This window comes from Gigantopelta aegis, chromosome 11 (genome assembly GCF_016097555.1).
Source record: "Gigantopelta aegis isolate Gae_Host chromosome 11, Gae_host_genome, whole genome shotgun sequence".
Lineage (NCBI taxonomy): Eukaryota > Metazoa > Mollusca > Gastropoda > Neomphalida > Peltospiridae > Gigantopelta > Gigantopelta aegis.
Genome location: NC_054709.1, coordinates 14,567,079 through 14,588,341, shown reverse-complemented (window position 1 = coordinate 14,588,341; position 21,263 = coordinate 14,567,079). Strand labels below are relative to the sequence as shown.

General features: G+C 39.4%; 1 protein-coding gene across 1 annotated transcript in view; it reads left to right on the top strand.

Annotated features, from left to right (window-relative positions):
• Nucleotides 1–402: 402 nt before the first annotated feature.
• The window catches only part of LOC121385319 (sialin-like), a 34,747-nt gene continuing 13,886 nt past the window's right edge, over nucleotides 403–21,263 (top strand). Inside the window, exons 1-8 of the mRNA XM_041515952.1 lie at nucleotides 403–537; nucleotides 4,019–4,777; nucleotides 7,458–7,502; nucleotides 7,818–8,029; nucleotides 9,381–9,614; nucleotides 13,305–13,392; nucleotides 14,395–14,490; nucleotides 15,906–16,030. Of these exons, the coding sequence (XP_041371886.1) occupies nucleotides 4,054–4,777; nucleotides 7,458–7,502; nucleotides 7,818–8,029; nucleotides 9,381–9,614; nucleotides 13,305–13,392; nucleotides 14,395–14,490; nucleotides 15,906–16,030 (1,524 nt within the window). The 5' untranslated portion in view covers nucleotides 403–537; nucleotides 4,019–4,053. The remainder of the gene's footprint in view (nucleotides 538–4,018; nucleotides 4,778–7,457; nucleotides 7,503–7,817; nucleotides 8,030–9,380; nucleotides 9,615–13,304; nucleotides 13,393–14,394; nucleotides 14,491–15,905; nucleotides 16,031–21,263) is intronic.

Genomic DNA, 21,263 nt, shown 5'->3' with positions numbered 1-21,263 from the left:
GCATAACCGACCGCGCATCAGGCGAGCGCTTTACCACTGGGCTACGTTTCGCCCATATAAACATAGAAGGATTGTAATTACAATCGCCAAGCACCTATTGTTGTGCCCCGCCCCCGGGTATAGAGGTAGGCCTATTCATTGAAAGTGATTTTTTGCTGTTGACGCGTTGCGCAAGTGTGGCGTGCGCTTTACTTTCTTTGATGAGGTTATAAGCATTTTATCATTCATTAATAATGGTAATTCCCTTTCACTAGATCCCATGTAATTCAGTAGTTGGTGTCTCGTCTAAATTGTACAATCAAAAATACCTCGGAATGCTATGGGACAGTTGATGGAATCACCCTTATTAGTTTATGAGGAAACATTAATTTACGTCACGATGACGTTTCGCGATTTCAAGATGACGTCATCAGAACGATGACTTTAATACTGGTCACTGTCGACTGAGAAACGACTACAGGTTAACTTTATCAGAACGATGACTTCATTACTCCAGTACTGGTCACTGTCGATTGCAAATATAAGAAACGACTACAGGTGAACTTTTTTATTTTATAGTATTTTAAATATCATTTTCAGCTTGTTACAAACATATTAGGCTATTGTAATGCCCGCCCTGAGGAAAAAGCTATCCCACGTTTAATTGTTTTTATTAATTGGCAGTTGGCCCCACCCCCACCCCCACCCCCACCTACCCCACAAATTAAATGGCTGCAAAATGGTAGAGCCTCAAGATTTAAACAAAATTCCAAGAGGGGCATGCCGTCGGACCTCCTAGTGTTTTGCGTCTTCCATGCTAGTTCGTTCCTGGAATTCATCTGTACCCTACCCACCACTACCACCACCCCCACCCCACCCCACCCCCACCCACCCCCCAAAAAAAACAAAAACAAAAAACCTTTTTTTTTTTTTTTTAAATGTTAGCTACGGCCCTGCTAATTAGTATCGTCAACATCCCTAACTACGTTATGCTTCCAACTCCGTTCAGTTTGTTTTGTCGTGCATGGTTCGAGCAATCGACATCCGATTTGCCGTCGTCTGCTTGTCATTTGTACGGTTTTTGTTCACAGTTCTAGAACCTTTTCATTAACAATTAAGTTCAGACAAGTAAGTATCTAAATACAAAACTTTACAAACCCCTTAAAATTCTACCAACGGATCTTAAAAATCAAAAAAATTAAATGCTTTGGCCTTGTTGATCTGGCACGTGTGAGGTCATGTGACACGCACCGAATGTGAATTTATCTTCCTCCATTTACGGTTATATGGCGTTAGACATATGGTTAAGGACCACACAGATTTTGAGAGGAAACCCGCTGTCGCCACTTCATAGTCTACTCTTTCCCATTAGCAACAAGGGATCTTTTATTTACGCTTCCCACAGACAGAATAGCACAAACCATGGCATTTGTTGAACCAGTTATGGATCACTGGTCGGTGCAAGTGGTTTACACCTACCCATTGAGCCTTGTGGAGCAATCACTCACGGATTGGAGTCGGTATTTGGATTAAAAATCCCATGCCTCGACTGGGATCCGAAACCAGTACCTACCAACCTGTTGACCGATGGCCTAACCACGACGCCACCGAGGCCGGTCGATTTCTACGAGTCATGTGGACCCGATATCGGTAATTGTAAGGAATAAAAACAAAACAACTTTGTAAAATTAATTATTTTAAGGGTGTGTAAAGTTTTGTATTTCGTACGTTTCATTTAATAAGTGACATATATGAATCCACCGCCCCACCCACTGCTAAAAATTCTGGATCCGCTCCTGAGCAGATATGATTAGTGGTACATTATTTCAAGTAGCAAAGCTACAGGTTTATAAATGTTTTTTCATTTACATGAAAATATTTCCGTGCTTGTTTTTATCCTTATGGCTTAATGGTAAAAAAAAAAAAAAAAAAAAATAATAATGATAAATAGTTTTATAAATGTATATAGATACCTATAATTGTTACAATTACAGGCATATGTAAGTTGTAATGCTAGACTGGATGATTGTGAAAAAGGGTCAAATCTGTCTTTGCCATTATTCAACATGGATAACGGTAAAGACAAAATTATAACGGTAAAGACATATGACATGGTATTTGTGCGATCTGCAATGTAGCCTACTTCAGTAACACATTCCTGCAAATGGCTTTTAAAAACAGATTTACTGTAAATGATGGGTTTGGCATGTTCCTGGATACATCATTAAACTAACGGTAAAGACAAACATTATGTTTGATATTGAAATAAATGTATTTTAAAAAATAAAAATAAATTGCCTATAAATATACCCAGCTAGTATCCATGCACTTGACATGTTGATCTAAATTTGACCTAGATGTTAAATAACTTTTATGCTGAATAACTTTTATGCTAAACAAATTGTTAGTCCTTTTTATAGATACTATAACGGTAAAGACAATAACATGGAAAATAAAAGGTGCAACTTAAAGTTGTATGCAGTGTAGTTATATATTAATATTTCCAACTGAAATTTAAGAAACATGTATTTTTGTGGTTTAAAGGCAACCACTTATTATTTTAGGGAGTATTGCGATTCCTTAACCAGAGCATGTGCTTTTGTACGCAATAACGACATGGATATTTTGGATATATAATTTTAACTACAAGATTACGACAATTATTTAAGGTGGTCGATAAATATGACACCTTTCTTTTTTAACATATCTATTCCAAGCATGATGCAGCAAACGAAACCACGACGAGCACGAGCTAAACTAGAGCTCAAAAGGGTGAGGGGGGAAGGGGAGGAGGCGGGGAGGGTACCAGAGCAGGGGCGGCAGTGTTAAAATATAGTGGTACGGCTCGAGGTTGCCAGACTTCTTTCAAATTCAATTGAGGACATTTTCATAGATACAACAAATATAACCCACAAAAGTGCCTCTTTGAAAAGTGTATGGCCATGCGCCGTCTCTGCAGTGGCGTAGGGAGGGGACCCACGGGAACACGCCCCCACCCCCACCCCCACCCCCATCAAACTTTTTTTTAAACTATTAAATTTTATAAAACCATACATGTGTACATAGTGTGGGTTGTTCCCTCCACCCCTATCCCAATATTAAATCCTGCCTACGCCAGTGGAGGGTACCAAGCCTAGAACGATAAAAAAATATGGGGCGTGTATTTCATAATTAAATACAAACTTTTTGTGTGTACAAAAGTCTATATTTAGTTATGAAATACTGGCCCCAATTTTTTTATCGTTCTAGGCTTGGTACCCTCCACTGGCATAGACAGGATTTTTTATTGGGATGTGTGTGTGTGTGTGGGGGGGGGGGGACCAAACTATGTATATACATGTGTATGTATGATTTTATAAAAATGTATGTATTCACACACACACACACACACACACGCGCGCGCGCGCGCGCGCAGACCACAAGCGTTTTACAAAAAGTCACTTTATTAATAACTGGGATGGTATTTTTTTTATTGTATTTTTTTAATACTGTAATGTTTACATGTATGTATTTGTTTTATATACTGTGTATTAATAATGTGCCATGCTCGTGGACCTTTTAAACAAACCCAATGTCCCTATCAAATATCTAATATTATATGTACATGTATTCACTGGAATTGCCTGGTTTGCATTTACCATAGTTTGACTCCCAATAGCCAATGTATTTTTCGTGCTTGGGTGTCGATATACATTCATACATTCATTCATTCATTCATTCACTGGAGTTCCCGGAGTTGCCCTCCCCATAATCACACCTATTTTTGTCCCCACCTTTTATATTTGCCTGTCTCCACATGTGCAGGTGATACCCCCCCCCCCCCCCCACCCCACACACACACACTCTCTCTCTCTCTCTCTCTCTCTCTCTCTCTCTCTCTCTCTCTCTCTCTCTCTCTCTCTCTCTCTCTCTCTCTCTCTCTCTGACCCAGCCCCCTAAAATAAAAATCACAAAAACCAGCAAAAGAAACACACACAAAGAAAACATGTTTCCTTAGAAAAATATGTTTTGAAGAAGAAGAAACATTTGTTTCTTGCAGGCCAGTAAAAACCCTCGCATAATTTGTCCATCGAAATGTCGTCCCCAGACGAAACTAAAACCAGCAAGACCAAGCCGTCCGGCACAGAAGCAGCTAAAAAGAATGATTCAGATAAACATCCTCCAGAGTCTGATGGGAAATCTGGGTCTGCTCCCAGCCAGGCAGACGCCCGGCCTAAGAAGGGTTCAGACACCAATCCACAGTGTCAGGACTCTGAGTCAAAGACTCAGTCAAAAGAAGAAAAGAAACCTTCTACCGACACGACCAATGTCCAGCTGGATGTTGGCATCTCAAGGAAGGCCTCATGTGATTCCTGGTCGGACCTGACGGACGTCGATTCTTCGTCTGTCGCGAAAGTAGAGAATGAGAAACACAAATCAAATCGGATCTCCAAATTCTTCAGCGGTTTTCACTACGAGTCGCCCAAGTCTCTGCGAGACGTCCCCATCGAATCCACGACCAACCAGTATCCAGAGTTTAACAAGAAGGTCGAGGTCACGTCTCCGAAGTCCCTGAGGGACTATCCCACCAGGGGGAAGTGGAAAAAGAAAGCGCTAGATATGACGTCAGAGTTTAAGGAGTTCGATTTAAATATCGACCCCGTGGGCTCGCCGACGTCGATCTCTGACATAATTCTTGAGAATAAATGCATGCGTCGCAAGTCGATTGACTCGAGCTCGAGTTTTGACCTGATGCTGCACCAGGATATGCCGATGATGGCCGTTCTGCCTATTGCCAGAAAGGTGGAGCTGGCGACAGGTGAGTCCTTTCTAGCAGAGGTCACGTCATTCGCTTTAAGACTGGTGGTAGGTGCCGGGTTCGCATCTCAGTATCGGATCCAACTAAGACCCGAGTTTTAACAACCATTTTGTCGCGTATACATAAGAAAATGTATATGTGCAACGGACCGAGTGTTAATAAAAGTCGTCTCGTCTCGACATCAGGCTAGTACGAAAATCATAGCACAGATCTACACCATGTCAGTTACAATGCTATGTGCAAATATAAACTTTGTGAAGAAAAGTGGAACTGGCGGAAAGTAAGTATGGCTATCGCAGTACAGATGGTCACAACATGTATTTACACTTTGTGAAGAGAAATGGAACTGGCATCAGGTAAGTATGGCTGTCGTAGTATAGATGATGACAACATGTATTTACACTTTGTGAAGAGAAATGGAACTGGCATCAGGTAAGTATGGCTGTCGTAGTATAGATGATGACAACATGTATTTACACTTTGTGAAGAGAAATGGAACTGGCATCAGGTAAGTATGGCTGTCGTAGTATAGATGATGACAACATGTATTTACACTTTGTGAAGAGAAATGGAACTGGCATCAGGTAAGTATGGCTGTCGTAGTATAGATGATGACAACATGTATTTACACTTTGTGAAGAGAAATGGAACTGGCATCAGGTAAGTATGGCTGTCGTAGTATAGATGATGACAACATGTATTTACACTTTGTGAAGAGAAATGGAACTGGCATCAGGTAAGTATGGCTGTCGTAGTATAGATGATGACAACACGTATTTACACTTTGTGAAGAGAAATGGAACTGGCATCAGGTAAGTATGGCTATCGTAGTATAGATGATGACAACATGTATTTACACTTTGTGAAGAGAAATTAAAATGGCATCAGGTAAGTATGGCTGTCGTAGTATAGATGATGACAACATGTATTTACACTTTGTGAAGAGAAATGGAACTGGCATCAGGTAAGTATGGCTGTCGTAGTATAGATGATGACAACATGTATTTACACTTTGTGAAGAGAAATGGAACTGGCATCAGGCAAGTATGGCTGTCGTAGTATAGATGATGACAACATGTATTTACACTTTGTGAAGAGAAATGGAACTGGCATCAGGTAAGTATGGCTGTCGTAGTATAGATGATGACAACATTTATTTACACTTTGTGAAGAGAAATGGAACTGGCATCAGGTAAGTATTGCTATCGGAGTACAGATGGTGACAACATATATTAATATACACTTGGTGAACATAAATGGAACTGGCATCAGGTAAGTATGGCTATCGTAGTACAGATGGTGACAACATGTATTAATATACCCTTGTGAAGAGAAGTGGAACTGGCAGCAAGTATGGCTATCGCAGTACAGATGGTGACAACATGTATTGATGTACACTTTGTGAAGACAAGTGGAACTGGCAGCAAGTATGGCTATCGCAGTACAGATGGTGACAACATGTATTGATGTACACTTTGTGAAGAGATGTGGAACTTGCATCAGGTAAGTACGGCTATCGTAGTACAGATGGTGACAACATGTGTTTACACTTTGTGAAGAGAAGTGGAACTGGTATCGGGTAAATATGGCTGTCATAGTACAGATGGTGACAACATATATTAATATACACTTTGTAAGAGAAGTGGAACTGGCATCAGGTAAGTATGGCTATCGCAGTACAGACGGTGACAATATGTATTTACACTTTGTGAAGAGAAGTGGAACTGGTATCAGGTAAATATGGCTATTACAGTACAGATGGTGACAACATGTATTAATATACACTGTGTGAAGAGAAGTGAAACTGGCATCAGGTAACTGTAGCTATCGCAATACAGATGGTGACAACATGTATTAATGTACACTTTGTGATGAGAAATGGAACTGGCAGCAAGTAAGTATGGCTGTCGCAGTACAGATAGTGTATACAGAACGTGTATTTACACTTTGTGAAGATAAATGAAACTTGCATCAGGTAAGTATTGCTATCGCAGTGCAGATGGTGACAACATATATTAATATACACTTTGTGAAGAGAAATGGAGCTGGCCTCAGGTAAGTATTGCTATCGTAGTACAGACCGTGACAACACGTATTGATATACACTTTGTGAAGAGAATTGAAACGGGCATCAGGCAAGTATGGCTATCGCAGTATAGATGGTGACAACATGTATTAATATATACTTTGTGAAGAGAAGTGGAACTGGCATCAGGTCAGTATGGCTATCGTAGTACAGATGGTGACAACATGTATTTATATACACTTTGTGAAGAGAAATGGAACTGGCAGCAAGTAAGTATGGCTGTCGCAGTACAGATAGTGACATGTATTTACACTTTATGAAGATAAATGGAACTTGTATCAGGTAAGTATGGCTATCGCAGTACAGATGGTGACAACATATATTAATATACATTTTGTGAAGAGAAGTGGAACTGGCAAAGGGTAACTATCTCATGACGTCATTTATATGTGTCACGTGAATTTAAAGCAATATTCTCTGGTCGCATTTTGCACTCCTTTACAATTCATTAAATACTGAATATTTTTCAGTCTGCCCATACATCTAGCCGCTCATGCCTGCACACGTCTTCCGTCGGTCGGTCAGGCCTGTATGCTCATAATGTGTCATTTGCTATGTTACATATTAACTGGTTTTGTTTTACATTTTGAACAGGTGAAAAGTTGCTAATCCATCCAGGTGGAGTGCGGCCTAAACAAGGTAACTTGCTTTACTCTCTCTCTCTCTCTCTCTCTCTCTCTCTCTCTCTCTCTCTCTCTCTCTCTCTCTCTCTCTCTCTCTCTCTCTCTCTCTCTCTCTCTCTCTCTCTCTGTATGTATGCGTGTGTGTGTGTGTGTGTGAGTGTGTGTGTGTGTGTGTGTATATATATAAATATATATATATATATATATATATATATATATATATATATATATATATATATATATATATATATATATATATATATATATATATATATATACATACATATATATATATATATATAATGTCAAGTGTATATTCCTTTACCTTCAGTGCCATTTTGGACCTCATATCGCCTGCGGTATGCCTTCATTTGGTTCTTCGGTTTTGTCTGTCTGAATGCTCAACGAGGGGATCTCAGTATCGCCATTGTCTGTATGGTTGACCACGCGTACTTCTTCAATTTGGATCACAATCTGACACTCAATGGCACTATGAGACTCACCGTGAAAGATCCATGCCCAAAGGAAAAAGAAAATCACCAGGTACGGACTGGCTAACGGGCGTTCGGGTCCTGGTTTATGGATGTTTAATTAGAACTACTCGATGGAACGAGTCATGCGTACACTAGAGCTGGGTGGTATTGAAATTTCAGGTTCGGTATCGGTATTTTGGGGGTGATTTAACTCGGTATCAGCACGGTATTCGGCATTGATACAGTACCGATACCGATACAGAGCATTATTTTCGGTATACTCGGCTTTAAATACATACCCGAGTTAAGTCTCACCCGCTAATTTCATTTAACTAAAATTAAATGCCATACACCAGGTCCTCATCTCTCTCTTCTTTTCAGCTAGTTTGTGTTCGTCAGATATACTGTTTGTGTTTTACTAAATGGCGGATAACATTTCTCAATACAGAAATTTGGGTATTTTCATATTTGCTCGGTACGATAAATCGGTATTGACATGATGCTGATAACGAACGGTATATACGGTATACCAGTGGTCGAGATTAAACATTGGATACTAACATTTCAAAACCTGGTATCCCACCTGATAATTTAGTATCCCACTTAAATGAAATTCATAAATAACATCGTAACAAAATTTATGTGGACGACACTGTTACTTAACTTCACCAGTAAATGACCACTTTCACAGTTTCAGCGAAAAATAAAAATACAGGATTAAAAAAAAAAAAACATTATATGGTATCCCGATGGGATACTGGGTTATTGAAGTCTGGTATCCAAAATTAAATTCTGGTATTGGGATACCGTTAATCTCGAACACTGTATACAGCCCAGCTCTAGTGCGCACCCTGTGTTGCCATATACTTGTATATACCCTATATATTCGATAATACTTGGTACGCGCAAGTAAATAGTTATTAAAGTAAAAATTGGCGATTTGTAAAATGAACACGACAATAGGTGCCTGGCGCTTGTAAGCAAGGGAATAGTTTATTTAACGACGCACACAACACATTTTATTTACGGTTATATGGCGTCGGACATATGGTTAAGGACCACACAAAAATTGAGAGAGGAACTCGCTGTCGCCACTACATGGGCTACTCTTTTCGATTAGCAGCAAGGGATCTTTTATATGCATCATCCCATAGACAGGATAGCACACACCACGGCCATTGATGCACTGGCTGGAACGAGAAATAGCCCAATGAGCCCACTGACGAGGATCGATCCCAAACCGTCCGCGCATCAAGCGAACGCTTCACCACTGGGCTACGTCTCGGCCTGTATAATCATATAATTCTAACAGACCGTGTTAACGAAATATGATATCTTTGATATATAACAATATCTCGAAACCAAGCGTACCGAACGTTTACATACACAGTGTATATTTCAAATGACGTCATTTATTTCAGAGCGGAGAGTTCCGATGGGACAAGGCGTTCCAGGGCGTTGCACTAGGGTCCTACTTCTGGGGCTACCTTGTTCTGCAGGTTCCTGGGGGACGACTGGCGGAGAAATTCGGGGCCAAACATCTCATTGGCATCACATCATTTATTGTGGCCCTCATTAGCATACTGACTCCCGTGATGGCCAGAACTAACAGAATCGTCTTTCTTATTAGTCGAATATTTACAGGCCTCTGTCAGGTGAACATATAGCGAATACTACACGAGTAGCCGTTAGATACCATTTATCTTACAATGAGTTGTTTTAAAACGTATCCTTGTCAGGTGAATAAATAGAGAATACTACACGAGTAGCCGTTAGATACCATTTATCTTACAATGAGTTGTTTTAAAACGTATCCTTGTCAGGTGAATATATAGAGGCTATTTCATGGGGGTTTTCGAATACGATTTTTATGTCAACGAGAGATGTGTGAAAACATCACGAGTTGACATAAAATCGTATTCGGAAAAACACCATGAAATGGTCTATTTATTATATACACAGCGCTCAATTTTTACGGTCGTCCGGTCGTCTGTGACGACCTAATATTCAGTCGGGCAACTTAATTCTATGATACTGGTTGCCCGTCGGACGACTGACTTTTTTTAACACCAAAAGGCAAGTTGTGTCGCATAATAATGTGCAGTTTCCTTGCCCACAATCGCTTTTAAACTGTCGTTATATCTAAAGTACAGGGGGTGATTTTCCGCGATCACGAAAAAAACGGATGGAATTGCGGAATTTAGTAACTGAAACGGAATTCGCGATTTTTAAAAAATAACCTTCAAAAGTTGTATTTCTGGTTCAAGTACCATTATAAATCTTTTTGGTAGTTTTAAGATTCAATATTAATAATATACGCATAGTGTTTTTGTATGCCAACTTTCGTATGCCTGAACACTTCCAGAACCGTTCATTCTCGGAAGCTACGCTTAATTACCGTAAGCTTGCAACAAAGCATGTGACCGTTTACCCGTGTCATTTTACACAGTGAAATTTAATTTGAAATATAAAAATAAACATGTACTAATACAATTTTAGAATGTTGATTATATAATAAGATTTCTAGTATGTTCAATTTCGATATTTTTAAATAATACTTATTACAATTCGTAAGTATAACCGATTTACACGACACTTTCGTTGGAAAACGTAATTTCGTAAAACTTCGGGCATATTTGTTAGTCTGTACGGAAGCAATTCATATTTATAGTCCGTTCCACGGGAAACGCCTTTTTTCATGCTATGGAATTTACTACAAGTTATTTATTTCTGAACCGATTGTTTTCTAAATTGCACACAAAAATAGCATTTTACTTTTCCTCTTACCGGTTTATTCTAGTAGCACGTGTAGCACGTGCTACGGGACCCGCGGTTCAGGGGGTCCCGCGGTGAGGCATTGTGTACATTTATTTTCCCCAGGTCATTTTTCCGCTCTCCCCGAGGGGGTTGCAAAATATATATCTTAGGAATTGGGGCCCCACTGTTATTTGTGCTACTGGCCCCGCGGATCCTTAAACTGGCTCTGAATATATTATATTATAATTCTAGGCATTTTTTTAAATATAATTTTTTAAAGTCCGTCGTTTAAAAGTTATAAAACAATGTCGAAACTGTAAACGATCGACAGAATAGTGCTTAGTGTTGGTTCACTACCACTGGCCTATATCCAGCTTGACCCGACCACGTTTGAATATGTAATTTGTGCACACGGCACGCTAATTAGGTTACAGAGAAACATACATGTGTAATCGAGTGAGTACTAGTAATTCTTGTGCACTTTTTTTTTTTTTTGGTTCACCCTTTGTAATCATACTGGAGTGGAACAAATAAAATGTTATCATGTATTTATCTATTTATCTATTTTTTGGCAACTAATGTAAGATTACGAACAATGCATTACCAAGTTCTTGTTAATATTTTCATGAAAATAGCGGGGTTTGTCAACAGTGTGTTTTGTTTACGAAACTTACCCATAATCCATTAGATGAAATGAAACTGAAAGCCACACAATCAACAATTATTTATTGTTTGAATTTAAGGGAGAATGGATCTCTTTATTATTATTAAATACAAACAATAATTAACAGTAATTAAGTTTGTGACTTTGTTTTAACTGCGGCTTAGTTAAAGGTGCGGTTTATCACTTTATGTACGGACGAAGGTCGAAACTTTGTCTAAAATCAAGTGGTGCGGTTTATACACGCGTGTAATAGGCCAGAAAATATGGTACATCACCTTTTTTTTTGTCTTTATTAGTGGCAAGTAAACATTACTTAACTTCTTTTTAAGTTTGTGTCAACAAAAATGTTTACAGGTATTTAAAGTAGCAATAGCCAACAAGCTCAGAGCTGGAACAATAAAATATAAATGGATATAGTTTATAATAATAAAACATGACACTAATTAACACACAAAATGGAGAAAAAAGCCCGGAATTTGCACAAATCTGAAACGGAATGTGGCAAAATCTGAAACGTAAAATCATCCCCTCTACTAAAGCGTCAGTCAATCAGTCGAAATCGCATGGGTTTGTTTGCCACTCGGAACTCCTCGGCTGATTCCGTGAGACATCGGGGAAAATCGTAATCGGCTGAAGTATTCCGAATAGTAAACATTCCAATGCATTCGATTGGAACATAAAGTGCATTTGATTAGAAAATAGCTGATGTGTTGCCAAATCAAATTTTTTAAAGCAATTAGGCCCTATGTGTACATATGTATAACTACACACATTTAAAAACATTATTAAAAAGTAATGTATTTTATTGTCAGACAGTACATATTACATTTTACGGTTGCTGTTTTATTGGAATATAAATATAACTTTAGTTTCAAAACACGGATGAAATCAGGGCAACCAAATTTTTGGAGGGGCAACCTCAATGTGAACCCAAATTACATTTTTTATTTTTCAAATACGATCAGATGCATTGGTAATCATCAAATTTAAATACGAAGAACAGAGACAAAGGGAGATAATTTAATCATGCACTTTTACAAAAAAGTAAATACGACTTCTATATTTTCACTGTAGCTAAAATACAGTGAAAATATGACTTTTCACAGGATATGACTTATATGGTTTCCGTAGATCTATATATTTCATTACTATGTATATAATAAATAGAGAATACTACACGAGTAGCCGTTAGATACCATTTATCTTACAACGAGTTGTTTAAAAACGTATCTCTGTCAGGTGAATATATAGAGAATACTACACGAGTAGCCGTTAGATACCATTTATCTTACAACGAGTTGTTTAAAAACGTATCTCTGTCAGGTGAATATATAGAGAATATTACACAAGTAGCCGTTAGATACCATTTATCTTACAACGAGTTGTTTAAAAACGTATCTCTGTCAGGTGAATATATAGAGAATACTACACAAGTAGCCGTTAGATACCATTTATCTTACAACGAGTTGTTTTAAAACGTATCTCTGTCAGGTGAATAAATAGAGAATACTACACGAGTAGCCGTTAGATACCATTTATCTTACAACGAGTTGTTTTAAAACGTATCTCTGTCAGGTGAATATATAGAGAATACTACACGAGTAGCCGTTAGATACCATTTATCTTACAACGAGTTGTTTAAAAACGTGTCTCTGTCAGGTGAATGTATAGAGAATACTACACGAGTAGCCGTTAGATACCATTCATCTTACAACGAGTTGTTTAAAAACGTATCTCTGTCAGGTGAATATATAGAGAATACTACACGAGTAGCCGTTAGATACCATTTATCTTACAACAAGTTGTTTTAAAATGTAACCCAGTCAGATGAATATAACACGTTAAAAGTTTGTTTCGTTTAACGGCACCACTGGAACATGTTGATTAAAGAAACAACACTTAAACGCACATTTCCTTATCTCAGGGAGTCATGTATCCTGCTGCACAGGCCTTCTGGTCGAGGTGGTCGCCACTCAACGAGCGTAGCCGACTGATTGGACTATCGTATGCAGGTCAGTGATTTTGCCGTCTTCTTGCTTAACGGTACACTCTCAATGTTGCAAGTCAAGTTTGTTGTTGTTGTTTCTGTTGTTGCCATTATTATTATTATTATTATTATTATTATTATTATTATTATTACTATTAATATTTATTAACTTTTGTGTTTACTGACACCACTAGATCATGCTGATTAATTAGTCATCGGCTGTTGGATGTAAAACATTTGATAATTCCCACACATGGCCTTCCCGGTTCATTTATTTCCATTAGAAGCAGGATATCTTTTACATAAAACTTCCGACAGACAGCACAGCACTTACCATTGTCTTTAATACACAAGTCGTGAGACACTTGTTGTCATGAGGCAAATGTGTCCGCTGAGAAGATTCAATCCTACGACTCTAGCACCTCAGGCGTGCGATCTATAGGGAATAAAATCCCATAGACGACAATAGTAACATACGTGGCTAAGACTCCTACCTGCAGCATATTAATCGACATATACATGTACACCACAAATAAATACTGCCACTCCTCACCCTAAAAGTAAATCGGAAATAATTGGGGGTCAGGTTGCTTATTTCAGAGATAAAGGGTAGCGCCTATGACTACCCTGGTTCTGCACAAAATGTGATTACTTAGTTTTTTTCACAGGTACCCTATACTTAACCATGGTAGGAGATGAAATAAAATTGCATACATTTTTTAGCCCAGATGAAACTATTATTTGTACAACCAACACCCTCACATTTATTACAATTCACAGGATTTGTGGTATTAACTGCTCTATCAAAAGTTGAGTTTACCTTGAACTTTGACCCAGCCGGAAGTTATTTGGTTTAGTACTACCTACCTACCCTATGAGCTACATTCCCACGTCCAAATGGTAAGTGCTCTACCCACAAAACTACATTACCCCCTCAAGAGTTGCACGTGTCAAATTGCGCCATTTGTACATAATATATTTGTGATAAATAATAAAAATTAATCGATTTCACATATAATCTCCCCAGGTGGAGGAATTGGGAACGCAATTGTATTTCCCATTGGTGGATATCTTTGTGCCTACGGATTTGATAACGGATGGGGATCTGTGTTCTACGTCATTGGTCAGTATTTGTTGGGTTTTACGTCTTCCGCAATCTTGAAATTCATGAATTTAGAATGTTGTAGCTTCGTTGCCTGTCATGTGTAAAGATGATTAGTTGCCCGATTTGTAATCATGGAATTTCTCATTCTGTGTTGTGTCTCTCTCTCTGTGTGTGTGTCTCTCTCTCTCTCTCTCTCTCTCTCTCTCTCTCTCTCCTCTCTCTCTCTCTCTCTGTCTCTCTCTCTCTCTCTCTCTCTCTCTCTCTCTTCCTCTCTCTCTCTCTCTCTCTCTCTCTCTCTCTCTCTCATCTATGTCTTTGTGGTGTCCTCTCTCTCTCTCTCTCTCTCTCTCTCTCATTCTCTCTTCCTCTCTCTCTCTCTCTATTATCTCTGTCCTCTCTCTCTCTCTCTCTCTCTCTCTCTCTCTCTCTCTCTCTCTCATTATGTGCTATTGTGTGTCTCTCTCCTCTCTCTCTCTCTCTCTCTCTCTCTGTGTCTCTCTGTGTGTGTGTCTCTCTCTCTCTCTCTCTCTCTCTCTCTCTGTGTGTGTGTGTGTCTCTCTCTCTCTCTCTCTCTCTCTCTCTCTCTTATCTCTTCCTCTCTCTCTCTCTCTCTCTCTCTCTCTCTCTCTCTCTCTCTCTCTCTCTCTCTCTCTCTCTCTCTCTCTCTCTGTCTATTGTTGGGGCGGGACGTAGCCCAGTGGTAAAGCGTTCGCTTGATGCGCGGTCGGTCCAGGATCGATCCCCGTCGGTGGATCCATTGGGCTATTTCTCGTTCCAGCCAGTGCTCCACAACTGGTATATCAAAGGCCGTGGTATGTATTATCCTGTCTGTGCGATGGTGCATATAAAAAGATCCCTTGCTGCTAATCGAAAAGAGTAACTCATGAAGAGGTGACAGCGGGTTTCCACTCTCAATATATGTGTGGTCCTTAACCATACGTCTGACGCCATATAACCGTAAATAAAATGTGTTGAGTGTGTCGTTAAATAAAACATTTCTTTCTTTCTTTCTGTTTATTGTTCTCTCTCTCTCATTCTCTCTCCCTTTCTCATTCTCTCTCCCTTTCTCTTCTCTCTCTCTCTCTCTCTCTCTCTCTCTCTCTCTCTCTCTCTCTCTCTCTCTCTCTCTCTCTCTCTCTCTCTCTCTCTCTCTATATATATATATATATATATATATATATATGTCTCTATATATATTACTTATGTATATAGAAGAGGGCCTCGTAAGTTGTCAAACTTGTGCCCGATTCTTTTGTTCTTTGTACAATAAAAGATGTTTTCAATCAATCAACCTGTCTGTTTATCTGTCACTTAACAATCGAATAATTATAAGTATTGATCCACACCATAATAGCCGTACTTTAGAATGTGCTGAGGTGTCATCAATACAAATATTTCTTTCTTTACCCTTTTTTTTCTAATCCTTTTTGCAGGTGCCCTTGCGTTCCTCTGGACCATAATCTGGATTATGTACATGCACGACTCGCCCTCCGAATGTCCGCACATCTCGGAAATAGAACTGAAGTACATAGAGGCGTCCTTAGGACCAAAGGCCAAGGTAGCAAGTCGAACCATTCGAATTAGTAAACCGGAGGCGTATCCAGAAAATATTTTTGGGTGGGAAGTACGCGGAAAGAGGCACATTTTCCAGCTCGTGAAAAGGGCCATCCAATGCAAAAACAACAACAACAACAACAACATAAGATCCCACCAAAAAGAGGACCTTGAATATGATTAGGAGGGACGGGTCCACTGGGTTGAGTAGACTCAATAATATATGCGTCCCCGTACGCATATGCGTATGTATATGCGTATTCGATGAGTCTAAGCATTTTGGATTACGTATTCCTATACGCATACGTATTGCCGACAGATGGCCGAGGCGCAAATTCCATTTCTCCCTAATACGTAAGCCGCAAGAAATAACTTTCTATGAAAATAGATTGAGTAGATTCCATTCATGCGTCTCCGTATGCGAGTGCGTAAGGGTGTATGTCAGGCATGGCGGTACAGGGGCTGAGGGGAGGGGGGAGGGGGCTCTAGCCCTTCAATAATTCTGAATAAATATTGGTAGTAAATCTTACTTTTACTTGTAGAGTGCATAAAATTGCATTTCAGGGCCCGTGCTTATAAAACTTAAAGTCTAGACTTAAATAAGTCCAGACTTTAATAAAGTCCAGATTTTAACGTAATGCTATTTGAATGACGTTGCCATGACGTTAAAGTCTGGACTTTATTAAAGTCTAGACTTTATTAAAGTCTAGACTTTAAGGTTTATAAGCACGGGGACAGGACATCTAGTTTTCTAAATTTTACGGGGGAGCATATACCCCCCCCCTCCCCTCGAGCCCCCACAAAGCCCCCCACCTTATGTATACTTGCTTCCGCCGTGCCTGTATGCATATAGTATCCGATCACTCTATGCATTATTGATTACATGTATGTTTACGCATACGGATAATGGACAAATAGCTATATAGTTGTAGTTATAGTTCTATTTTCAATGTTTACGCATACGGATAATGGACAAATAGCTATATAGTTGTAGTTATAGTTCTATCTTCAATGTTTACGCGGCGGAACATAGCCCAGTGGTAAAGCGCTCGCAGATTCCCGTCGGGCTATTTCTCGACTAGTATATCAAAGGCCGTGTCATGTACTATCCTGTCTGTGGGATGGTACATATAAAAGATCCCTAGTTACATACGTCAAAATTACCCCTTTTTTTAACTTCCAATAGCCGATGATTAATAAATCAATGCGCTACAGTGGTGTCGTTAAACAAAACAAACTCTATTATTTTCAATGTTTACTTCCTTATTGAACAAGGAGGGAGATATTATGGCATAGAAAAGAAAGAAAGAAAAGTTTTATTTAACGACGCACTCAACACATTTTATTTACGGTTATATGGCGTCAGACATATGGTTAAGGACCACACAGATTTTGAGAGGAAACCCGCTGTCGCCAATACATGGGCTACTCTTCCGATTAGCAGCAAGGGATCTTTTATTTGCGCTTCCCACAGGCAGGATAGCACAGACCATGGCCTTTGTTGAACCAGTTATGGATCACTGGTCGGTGCAAGTGGTTTAGCGACAATTTTTAGGCGTAATGTTACTTGGTGGACAAAAGCGCCAAATTTTGTGTGGAGATTCACATGGACCTATAGATTGATTTTAGCCTAGGAGCCATCTTGAATTTTTCAGATTTTCCAAAATGGCGGCCATAAACCAAAATGGCCGCCTGTGAAACTGAAATGTCATATATTTCTGACTATATATCACATTTAGACAAATAAAGTATCAAATCATAGGTTTTTGAGGTCAGTGAAACCGATTTCAGGCACGAAATCCTGTATAGGTAATTCATTTTCAAGATGGCATCCTAAACCCAATATGGCCCCCAATGAAAATTAAAATAATAATATGATAAACGTTTATAAAATATAATTTTAAATGTTTATATTCTTACAGATAAATTAACATGGAGCTAGACTTTAGTCGCTGTATTATCTGCCAACAAGAAACAGATGAACAGTTAAAGTGTCCACTTCTCAGTCCAGGACGAAGTGTTGATAAGTCATCTGCTTATCAGTCATTTTTTGACAAATGTCGAACAGTTCCGTGAGATTGATCAGCTACCAGTTGAACTGAAGTTTCGGAGTGATCTAAATGTTGACAATCTTGTGAAACAATTCTGCATCTTGGCATAAATCGTGTCATTTAAAATTTAACAATGAAAAAATAGCAAGAGCAAGAAAGAGAAAGAAATCGAATCCAGATGATAGTGAACAACGTAGGCATGCAATTAAGCGCCGAACAATAACCATGATTAGACAATGTCTCTTTTGTGAGAAAGGCACTGATGAAGGTGACCTGCATAAGGTTTCAACATATGATATGGATGCCAATATAAGGACTATAATCAACGAACTGCAGGATAAACAACTTCTTGCTAGGATTGTCGGAGGGGATCTGATAGCTATGGATGCAAAGTATCACTTAAAATGTTTAACTAACCTTAGAAATCGGTATCGCAGTCACATAAGGCAGTCACAGCAGGCAGCAGTAAACACTGACGATATAATGAATGAATCTATAGTTATATTGAAATGTCTGTTAATGCTGGCACCCTCCTCTTCAAATTATCTGAGTTGCACTCACTGTATACAGATCGTCTGAAGGAACTGAATATCAGAAAGACTGTTAACAAAACCAGGTTGAAGGAACAAATACTTGAACGTTTTTCTGATGCACAAGTGCAACATGATGCACGTAACACCATTTTGATATTCAAAGAGGGAATGAAAGACATGATAAAAGAGGCTCTGAAAAAGCGCAATTTTTCTGAAGATGCCCTGATCCTGGCACGTGCAGCAAAAATTGTTAGAAAAGATATCTTTCATCATGAAGGATTCAAATTCACTGGCCAGTTTCCACCAGGTTGTCAGGAGAACTCATTACCATCTAGTCTGAAATTTCTAGTTTCCATGATTCTCAATGGTCCAAATCTGAAAGATCACGAGAGTCATGATTCACAAGTGTGCTTAACTATTGGACAAACTATTGTCTACAGTGTCAAGAAAAGGAAGTCTAATTCACATGTAAAGGTCCGGCACACTTTAGACCGTGAACCTCCGCTACCAATTTACATTGGCATCAACATACATGTACTGACTAGAAGCAAAAAAATCATTCAAGAGTTACACCAAATGGGTATTAGTGTCTCCTACGACAGAGTGATGCAGATTGAAGACTGGCTCGCTACAGCTGTATGCCAGAGGTTTGAAGATGATGGTGCAGTAGTTCCGACTATTCTTCGGAAAGGTCTCTTTACTGTAGGAGCTCTTGATAATCTAGACCATGATCCGAGTTCAACTACATCAAAGACATCTTTCCACGGTACAGGAATAAGTCTTTTCCAGTTCCCTAATGAGAGGGAATCTGGTGTGAGGAGGCAACCTGTTACAATACCACCACCTGGATCACAGGCGCATTTCCTTCCAGACAGTTATGCTTCTGTTCCTGATGTTTCGCTGAAGACCATCAATGTTGCTGTTTCACAGAATAATGTTCAGACCATCAAATCTGTTTTACCACAAGTCATACGTGACGAATATGACTGGATAAAACATGGTCTTCAACTTGTCAGTGATACTGATCTAGGTAGAGAGAATTTCCTAACATGGTCTGCCTATCATGCCTCTAAGCAAGAAACAATGGTAGAGCCGCCAGTTGTGTGTGCATCGCTTCCTCTGTTTTATGAAAAGTCAGCCACACCTGCAATGATTAAACATGGCATGGATGTTCAAAGGCAGGCAACAGAGTATCTTAATCCAGGACAAATCCCTGTGTCTACATTTGATCAACCCCTGTTTGCACTTGCCAAGTACATACAGTGGAAATGGCCAGACACATATGGTGAGAAGGTGCATGTAGTTATGATGGGTGGACTACACATTGAGATCGCTCTATGGAACACTTTGGGAGATCTGTTACAAGGTTCTGGGTGGACTGTAGCTCTTACTGAGACTGAGGTGGCTTCATCTGGAATTGCTGATTCATTTCTGAAAGCAGCACACCTGACCAGAACTAGACATGCTCACCAAGTTACCCTATTAGCTCTTCAGAAGCTTACGGATGAGGCATTCAACAAGAGTTCCAGTGATTTGAAAGATAACAGTTTTAATAACTGGCATGAGAGAATGTGTAAAAACTGTCCCACATTCAAATTCTGGGATTTGATTGCACACTATGAGATCCTCATTCTCATATTTGTTAGAGCTCACCGAGAGAGAAACTTCACACTGTACATCAGTGTTCTAGAGGAGCTCATGCATGTGTTTTTCGCGTTAGATCACGTGAACTATGCTAGGTGGCTGTCTGTCCATATCAGAGACATGAAATCTCTACCAAAATCAATCAGAGAAGAGTTTGAGTCTCATCATCACTGGGTAATCTCAAAGTCGACACACAGATTCTCTGCTATCTCCATAGATCAAGCGCATGAACAGGAAAATAAAGTTGTGAAAGGTTCTGGTGGTGTTGTAGGGCTAACTGAAAATCCAACTGCCTTCAGACGTTGGATGACCTCTGGACCAGAACTTGCCAGACTCATGAAGCAGTTCGAGAATGAATATATTCCTGCTGATGATTTGGACAACCCTACAAATTATGAGCATCATGAAGAGGGTCTGACAGCACAGAAAACATTCCAGCGACAGGTTGATAGCCTTTGTAAAGTCATAAATAGGATGGGCAACCCCTTCCTAGATGATTATCCTGAGTTAGTAACTCTTGACAGTCGTAACTGCACAAGTGAGGTCGTAGTGAATACAGTCCATACACTGGAAGACATCGGTAAAAAAATGTATCAGGAGTATGTGAAAACAGTCCTTGTGGATCACACTTGTTCCATACATGATCCGATTTCAAAGAATTCACTACCATTATTCTCGACAAAAGTCAAAGCTACATCCAAGGATGGCAGGAAAGTAAAAGTTCTTCAAAACAATGTTGCACTCTTCGGACAGTTATACATCTCCTTACAAAACAGGGATGGTGACATCAGTGAATTCTTTGCACATGAGGTTCAGTCATACCCTCCTTCCTTGTCTGACTTTGGCAAGCTGAACCTACCAGTACAAAATGCCAGTTGTTGCAGTGCATCGAAGAACCAACGCAAACAGAGCCACCTACAGCTTTTGACTGCAAAGTCCTGGATGGTGCTGTGATAGTGCACTGCTTACCTGTAACAAATGTCAGAACGTTCCATGACTATGCAGACAA